Genomic DNA, 9,562 nt, shown 5'->3' on the forward strand with positions numbered 1-9,562 from the left:
ATTCAAGTGATTTGTTTAATACCCTACTAGTATACTTTTTCATGATATTCTAATATTTAGAAATAGGATATTTGAGTTTTCTTAAGCTGTAAGCCATAATCAGCAATATTAAAGGAATAAAAGGCTTGCAATATTTCAGTTGATTTGTAATGAATCCAGAATGCATGACATTTTTGTTTTTTTAATTGCATTACAGAAAATAAAGAACTTTATCACAATATTCTAATTTTCTGAGACAGTCCTGTATATATATATATATAAATATATATATACACAATAATGTATGTATATATATTTATATGTATATATATAAATATATATATACAAAATATTTAAATGTCCTTATTTTTTAAAGCCCTGTTTCCAATGAAGATAACATTAAATGAATCATAACTCTCTACATATTTAATGTGTACATGACTATTCTCTGGTGTTTAATGAAGTCTCTACAGAGGTGTGTAGAGGCCCATCTCCAGTGTTCTAGTGGTACATTGTGTTATCGCCTTAGAAGACTAGCGGAGGGGTAGAAAACCCTTGAAAACCCTTTTTATGTGAGCGCAGCTGAAAACAGTTATGCTGGTGAGAGAAGCTATAACACTGGCCTTCCTTTGAGCCACAAGAACAACATTAATATTTACAATAAAAATAATTATTTATTACCTTGTCAATGTCTTGACTATCATATCTATTAATTTTGAAATTCATTCTATAAATAAAAGTGAGAGTTTTCATGTAAAACACCAAATTGTCTGGGTGACCCTAAACTTTTGAATACGAGTGGACATTAAACTGTTTTCTGGAGGTAAAAAAAAAAAGACAGAAAGGAGATTCCCGTCATTTGGGGACAGTAAAACGTCGTCAGAGCTCTCGTGACGGAGAGATCGCTCTTTAGCTTTGTTCATCTCTGGAGCGGCGAGGAGAACAAGACCGCCGTCGGACTCATGTTGTGTAACCGGTGGAGCTATTGAAATATGGTGGAACTAGAACGGGCACTCGGTAGAGCGCATACCTTCGCATATCACAAGATTGGGCATTGAATTATGAACATTTTGGCATTAGTTGCATGCCAATTGGATACAAATTGGTGAAAAGAAGATGTTGACCTTTTCATGACCTTGACCTTTGACCCGATCGATCCCAAAATCTAATCAAATGGTCCACGGATAATAACCAATCATCCCACCAAATTTCATGCGATTCGGTTTCATACTTTTTGAGTTATGCGAGTAACACGCATACAAATAAATAAATAAATAAATACACGACGATCAAAACATAACCTTCCGAATTTTCAATGCGAAGGTAATTAGCAAGCTACCTTCCTAGCGGACAACCGGCTCGTTAGCTAGCTTTTTAATTCTGCTGCATTTAATTTGTTTACACATGCTAGCTTTGTAATTCCCATTTATTTAAACTTTGTCTGGCTTAAACTAAGCCAAAACAATCTGTAAAAAAACCTCACCTCAGTGAGTCCGCGACGGTTTAGTTCGTATTGTTAGCGCGCTACAACGGTCGCAGCGGCGCAAGTAGAAATGGCCGCAGCACAGGGGGGTTTTGGACGTTATCCCTCTGGATAAGATGACCAACACCCTCCATGACGATGTCACAGGGTTTCTCAAGATATGGAAACCGGTATGAGACATGGTGGACCCCTCCGGGCTGGACTTTGCCGTGCCAGATTAAAAACACCGGTACCAAAGCTAACCTGATCCGAACAAAGATGAGTTGATGTGTGAATGTGTTATTTTTTGTGGTTGTTCGTTGTTCTTTACCCTTCTCTCTCTTCTTTCACTCTGTATTGTATCCTGAAAGTCCTGTCTTGTTCATTTGTAAAATCTAAATAAATATATTTTAAAAATTACAAAATGGCCGCCGCTCTGACCATTTTGCTACGTCGATTCAAACGGGAAATGTCCGTCTTACACCGAATTTACTCCTAGCAAGAAGGCGAATAAATGTAGCTCGCAAGAGATACGCCTCTACTCCGCAACTTAGCCGACAAAAAACATCCACACGCACTCGATTCTTCACGAAGACGGGAGTTCACGAGCCAACCGCTCTCCGTTATCACATTTCTGTCGAGGCGGCTCCACTCTGTCTGCGTCCTAAAACACAATTACAGACTCACACACACACACACACAGGATCGTCCATTACTTCTTGTTTTATTTCTATCCAGCCACGCTTCCGAATCTTTTTAAACTAATTTAAATCTTTTCCTCTTTGTCGTCGTAAGCAACCAAAAAAAGCCGTCTCCTCACCGGAGAGAGAAGAGGCATTCCCTCCAGGCGTACGAATAATATTGTATTTCCTCTCCGGCCGATTCCAAAATAGTGGCCTCGGAGTAGGAACTGGAAATGCTGGTTCTTAAACAGTAAATTCCATTGTTTCAGTGGCTTCCTGCGGCTCTCAGGACATCCCGTCAGCCAACACTGGACTCTCCAATTACAGATGAGAGCCTTTAACTCTATAATACAGGGGGGGGGGGGGGCAGTCTGAGAGATGCACCGGACAAAACTAATCAAGTACTGATGGGTTTCACTCACGTTGGCTCTCTCTTGGTGCGTAGATGCCGTATAGCTGCGAATCTACAGCTATTACTCGCCCATTATCCGGGCTACTCTCGTGAGACCTGCGATCAGCGGAGAGGAGGGTAACAAAAATAATCGAGATTCGGACCGACTTCTGTAATGACCTCCACAAGCAGCCGCACACAGCCCTGTTCACCGAGAAACAGAATGGGGTCACCCTCTTTTTTTAAATAAATATAAGCCCTTTTTTTGACTGAATTACTCATTTTTTTATCAACAGACGTGCAAAGTGCTTTTTTTTCTTGTATTTAAACTCTTAATCCTCGCACTGTGTTTGATTGTCGTTGATTGTTGTTAATTTTATTGTCTGTTGTCTATTGATGCACCACCCGCCATGACACAATGGCAATAAAAGGTTCTGATTCTGATCATTCTAATCTGTTCTATTCGGTTTTTTGTGGGTTTCTTTTGTGTTGATTGTGGCGCCCTCTGTGGGCAAAAGTCGAATGTCAACTTGGACCGGATTAAATCTCTACGAAGAGTCCGGTTCTTGAAGGACTCCTCGTATACAGAACCCGACGGATGGTTCCCGTGAGGAGGCAGGTGGGTCCGTTCTGATCCAGTTCTCCAGCGGGCGGCTGAGTCAGAGTCAGCAGTGCATGATGGGAGAATTGGTATGAAGGAAGAGTCACACACACACACACACACACGGTGTGTGTTCCGCTCTACTGCTCCGCATCTGTTCATTGCTAAATATAACCAGAGGAACTCGGGCCGACCGCTCCCTCCGCTCTGCGTTAGTGGCCAGAAAGGGATGGAGGAAGAGAGAAAAAAAGGAGGGAGGCGGGGAGGGGGGAGGGAGGGAGGGAGGGAGGGAAAGGTCGGTGCGATTAAGAGAGAAGGAATAGAAGCTTGAAGGAAAACATGTGGGCTCCATCACGGATAAAACACAGATATTACTTGTGAATTCTGCACGTAAAAATATATATATATGTACATATATTTAAAATATATATGCATAATAAATATTTATTTTAAATATATATATATACACATTAAATATATATATATAAGAAACATATATATAGAAATATATGTTTAATATATATATATATTTGAAATATAAATATATATATTTTTAAAATACTATAATTTATATATAATTTTTTTTTTACATCTCCTACCTCTATACATTTTCTGTCACATCCCCCCCCCCCCTCCCCCCCCTTCAGGTGGTACGCTCTCTATCAGTTCTGACTGGCTGCCTCCGTTAAATGTCAGCGCACAAAGGAACCTCTGTGATTAGAGAACCTCCTTCAGGACAGCCCATGACCACGGGCAGGAGGCGGAGATACACGGACACATCCTTTCCTTTCCTTTCCTTCCTTTCCTCAGCAGACTGGAGCACATCCACATGACGAGTGTGTCATCACCAGCCGGGATAATGCCAGAGAACTCACCATGAACAACACTGGAGGAGAAGGACGAGGAGAGGAAACGAGTGTAGTGAGCGTGGAAGGAGAGAGAGTGGAGGAGACGGAGGTGACAGAGGAGAGAGACGGAGGAGAGGGAGGAGAGAGACGGGGGAGACAGAGGACACAGAGGCGACAGAGTGGAGGAGACGAAGGAGAGGAGACGGAGGAGACACACAACGCCATCGTGTCTGAACCTCCAACCTGTTTGAAGTCGTAGAGGGTGTCATTTATCTCGTAAAAACGAGGAGGGGGGGGGGGTAAAGATCATGGGAAAACTACCTCTAAAGGTCAAAGGTCACCTTCTGACTCCAGCTCCTGTGTCTGTGGTCGGGGGGGGAGGTGCACCATGGAGAAGACGTCAATGGAGCGATAACAAGAAGATGAAATAAAACACATGAATAAAACATGTTTTATATTCACTGACTGCTTCACTGTGGCTTGTTGTGGAAGTTTAGAACTATTATTATTTATTTTTGTATGCAGGTACCTGTAAGGAGATTCTTCCATGCCCCTTCAGAATAAAAGCATCTCCGAACGTAACATTTAATTGTTATCGTGAGCAAGGTTTCTCATTTATTCTCCTCTCACATATTTACTGTAAATAATATCAGTACGGTTCTTTTATAAACTATTTTAAACGATGTGAATTGCATTATTGACGACAGGGCCGCAGTACACGACTCTGCCGCTAGAGGGCTCAGTGCATGACATCACATCTGCAGCTTCAAGACACATTTATTATGCAATAATTCAACCAGCTGCAGCTGTTTGGTGTCAATAAATACAAGACACGTCCAGTCAGGGCCAAAGAAGGTTCTGGAGGAGGGGACGCGTGTTTGATGCCGGGACCTGGACCGGGGGACTCCGGGCCCCAGCACTCAGGAATGCCCGGCATCCAGCAGGCGGCACACCAAACCCTCAAGACCCAGTGGGCCCTTAGTCACGGGGATCAGACACCCGGCCAACTCTGCACCCGGGACAGACCACCATGAACCCCCGTGGGGGGGGGGGGCTGATGTCACCAGGAGGGCAACAAACGCCCCCAGAATGTCCCCTAATAATTATGATAGTTTAATATTGTGTTGTTGTTGTTCTTTGTTGTGTGTGTCCTATCTGTGTGGCCTGAGGTACACACAAAAACAATTAATACATATCATTTTGAATTATAAAAAAACAAATGAATAAGTTATAATTGTTAATAGTTGTTAAAAATCAATAAATAACCACAAATAAATACGAATATAATTTCATGATTGTCTGATTTGTTTTCTTTTTGTTTTTTGTTCATAAAATGTAATAAAACACTTTGAATCTGTAGACTATTAACTAATATTCGTATCATTGTCTAATAGTCTTATATTTACTAATAGTCTTATTATTGCCAAATAGTCTTATTATTATCATTTGATGACAGTTGCTCATATCCTCTAAGCCTATATAAGTAGGGATGCACCGATCTGATCGGCGCCGATCCATATCGGCCGATATTCCCATTATCGGTTTTGATCGGCGTTCTCAAAACGGCCGATCAAATGACGTAACATCTGCGAGAAAAACTATCAGAGACGTTTCAATCGCGGCGCATCGCAACGGAGACGATGCGCCCGGCGAGGGCCGCAGAGTGAGAGGTCAGAGGGGATCCTCACCACCGAGCGGCGTCCCCGTCCCCCGAGTTGAATCTCTGGGTCGACTCAGCCGACTCTCACATGTCTGAGCCCCTAGAGACTGATGCTCACGGTAAACACATTCCATCGGGAGCAAAGAGGGTTTTGATGAAGTTAGCGGAAAGAACCACGTGAAACAACATCCGTTTATCAAAATAAGATGTCGACAAATCATATAAAAGTAAACAATGAACTGATTTTGTATCTTTAGAGATCGTTTCTGAGATTTAGCTTAAATTATGCTTACATTAAAACATTTTTACTGTACCAAGGAAGAGTTTATAAAAATAAGTCAGACTTTTGTATGTTAAGAAAAGTCCTGTAAATGGATTTCCCCAAGAGTTCCAGGAAATGAATAATGCAGATGTGTTCCATACATATCTGAAATCCCCTACAATAGCAATCAAACAATTTTAATGTATCAATTAGGACATTTTTCAAAGTAAAAGTCCTAAATGTTTAAAGAAATCTGTAATTTCTTTAATGTTTGAGTTGCTTTATATATGTATTTCCTCATAGTCCTCATAGCAATAATGCTACACAATAAATAGAATGCTTCAATCCACACCGTGATCGGTGATCGGTATTATCGGATCGGCAGATACTGATTTCAGTGATCGGTGATCGGCACCAGAAAACCTGATCGCTGCATCTCTATATATAAGTATAAATATTATTTTTTAACAAAAGGTTAAATGTTATTTCACAAGTTTCAAAAAGGGCCCCATGTTTCCTGTGTTTCCGTCCCTGGGGGACAACGAGCCCCTAGAGGACGTAAACATCCCCCGGGGTGTCCATTGTTTTGATTTCATTCTTCAGAGGCGTGAAGACTCTGGACTCTGAACCACGAGTCAGTGAAATATCGTTTTCTACGACGTTTACAACGGACGACGAGCCGCCGGTCAGAGTCCACAGCTGTGGACGCGCTGGAGAGTGACGCTCGTAACCACGGTAACCGTACGCAACAAAGATAGCCACCACCGAGAAAATGCTTCGGGGGGAGGGGAGGTGGGAGGAATACTTTTAAAATATCATCTCAACGAAAAATGATATTTCGTCCTGTACGCCAGGTCCTCGAGTGAAGAGCAGAGTGCCGTTCAACCACCGCCCCCCCCCCCCCCCCCCAGGGACCTGCATTCCTCAGAGGGCGTGGCCCACCTGGGGCAGGTATCACCAACACGGCGACCCCGTAACGAGACCACACCTCTTCTTTGGCACAATGGAGGCCCTGTGAGCGAGAGAATCCGCTGACTCATGCGAGAAGGTAACGTGAAGACGACTCGCTTCACGCCTCCAGTCGGAGAGAGAGCTCTGAATAATTAGGAAACCAGACTCCGCCTCCTGAGGTCAAGCGTCCAATGATGGACGTGCAGGACGAAAGACAACAAACACACGGTCAAGTAACAGGTGATGATTTACACAGAGGGAGGAGTCTAGTGTGTAATGAGTGTGGGGGGGGGGGCACTGTGAAATATACAAAGAAGAAGAAGAACAAGAAGATAGATGAAGGAGAAGATAGAAGAAGAACAAGAACGAGAAGAAGAAAAAGAAGAAGAACAAGAAGAAGAAGAAGAAAAAGAATAACGTAGAGACGACGTAGCGATCGAGCATTAAATCCTCCAAGTGGGCCAAGCCCCGCCCCCAAAATGATGGTTATGAAGGTAAACAACCAACATGGCTGCTGTTGGCCCTCACAGCCGGAGCCTCCATAGAAGAAGAGTGACACACTGACTGGAGGATTTAAAGCGGGAAAAGACAAATAAGCCCATTTTTAAGATTATCAAAATGTAAGATATCAAATTTCATATCACAATAGCAATATATATATATATATAAAATGTATATTTTAAATATATATATATTACATATATATATATTAAATACATATATATATGATATATATATCTATATATTATATATATCATATATATATATTAAATTTATATTTTAAATATATATTAAATATATATTAAATATATATACATATATATACATATATATATTATATATATGTATATATATATAAATGTATTTTATATATATACATTTAAAATATATATTTTTTTATATTCATATATATTTACATATATATATTTCATTTTATTTTTAAATATACATAAATATTTTAAATATATATATATATATATATATATATATACAGGACTGTCTCAGAAAATTAGAATATTGTGATAAAGTTCTTTATTTTCTGTAATGCAATTAAAAAAACAAAAATGTCATGCATTCTGGATTCATTACAAATCAACTGAAATATTGCAAGCCTTTTATTCTTTTAATATTGCTGATTATGGTTTACAGCTTAAGAAAACTCTAAAATCCTATCTCATAAAATTTTAATATTTCCTCAGACCAAGTAAAAAAAAAGATTTATAACAGCTGAGTGTTTGTCAAGGCTCAGGAAACCCTTGCAGGTGTTTCGAGTTAATTAGACAATTCAAGTGATTTGTTTAATACCCTACTAGTATACTTTTTCATGATATTCTAATATTTAGAGATAGGATATTTGAGTTTTCTTAAGCTGTAAGCCATAATCAGCAATAAATCAGAATAAAAGGCTTGCAATATTTCAGTTGATTTGTAATGAATCCAGAATGCATGACATTTTTGTTTTTTTTATTGCATTACAGAAAATAAAGAACTTCATCACAATATTCTAATTTTCTGAGACAGTCCTGTATATATATATATATATATGTATGTATTATATATAGGCAGACAAAGTTAGCCAAACTCAGTCTAAATTGTCCTGTCACAGAGCTAGCAGACACAGACGCGTTGCAGCCTCTGGAAGTGGCCTCGGTCTGACCCCGCAGCTCTGACCCCGGTGGAGGACCCCATGGTTACGGGGTTAAGCTAACCCCCAGACCCTCTCCTCCCCCATGATGGAAACACCTTCCCCGGTCGCTTACCTTGACGCACGGTCTTCAGCCTGACGGGCCCGTCGCAGCCCTTCATCACGGAGGAGATGTCGTAGAGCGGGAGTCCCGCCACGGGCCGGCCCTGCACCTCCAGGAGCAGCTCTCCCTCGCGCGGCCTCCCGTCCCGGAGACCCTCCTCCGCAACGCGCCCGACGGACGCGAACTCTCCGCGCTCCGCGCCGCCGCGCAGCTCCACGCGCAGCTCCCCGCGCGCGTCCCGGCCCACCAGGCACTCGTTCACTGTGGTGATCCAGTGGTTCTTCCTCTGGAGGAGGACTGTTGACATGGTGACTCAGGGGTCCACCCCCCCCCCCCCCCCCACACACACACACACCACCACCAACTAAACAAACAAACAAACAAATAAAACCCTGCAACAACAACAACACAAAGCCGTAGTTCCGCGCAATGGGGTCAAAACAATCCGCTGCAGAGCAAATAAATAGTCCAGCAGCAGCAGAGACCTTCAGGGTGTCTGGGTGTCACTGCTCACCCTCCTCTTGAGTCGAGCCCCCCCCCCCCCACACACACACACACACACCCCGCTGGGTCAAAATCCAGCGTGTCCTCGCTCCTGTTGTCGTTTCCTCATCTGGTGCGGGAGCGCGCGCTCCAGCGTCTCGCGCCGGGGGGTCTTTCTCAGCTCATTGGTCGTTCTACGTCGGCCTCGCGCTCGGACTGTAACTTATTCAACTTTCCAGGATTTTCCAGGACTTTTTAAAAACCGTGCACCTCTCGCGTGAGCAGGTAGAGGTGCTACGTCTCCTTTAAGGCGACAGGTTCGTCCCATCTGCTCCTCCTGCTAGGTGGATGGAGGAAAAGTGTGTGTGTGGGGGGGGGGGGGGGGGGGAATAATGGAAGTTGGAACCACCACAATCTGAAGACCAGGAGGAGGTTGTTGGTTCCAAACCTCCACACCGGGAACACCTTGATATATATATATATATATATATATA

General features: G+C 42.3%; 1 protein-coding gene across 1 annotated transcript in view; it reads right to left on the reverse strand.

Moving 5' to 3' along the window:
- The window catches only part of LOC130199905 (membrane-associated guanylate kinase, WW and PDZ domain-containing protein 1-like), a 57,996-nt gene extending 49,104 nt beyond the window's left edge, over positions 1-8,892 (reverse strand). The window contains 1 exon segment of the mRNA XM_056423757.1: positions 8,598-8,892. Within this exon segment, the coding sequence (XP_056279732.1) occupies positions 8,598-8,892 (295 nt within the window).
- Positions 8,893-9,562: the final 670 nt, after the last annotated feature.

This window comes from Pseudoliparis swirei, chromosome 9 (assembly GCF_029220125.1).
Source record: "Pseudoliparis swirei isolate HS2019 ecotype Mariana Trench chromosome 9, NWPU_hadal_v1, whole genome shotgun sequence".
Classification (NCBI taxonomy): domain Eukaryota; kingdom Metazoa; phylum Chordata; class Actinopteri; order Perciformes; family Liparidae; genus Pseudoliparis; species Pseudoliparis swirei.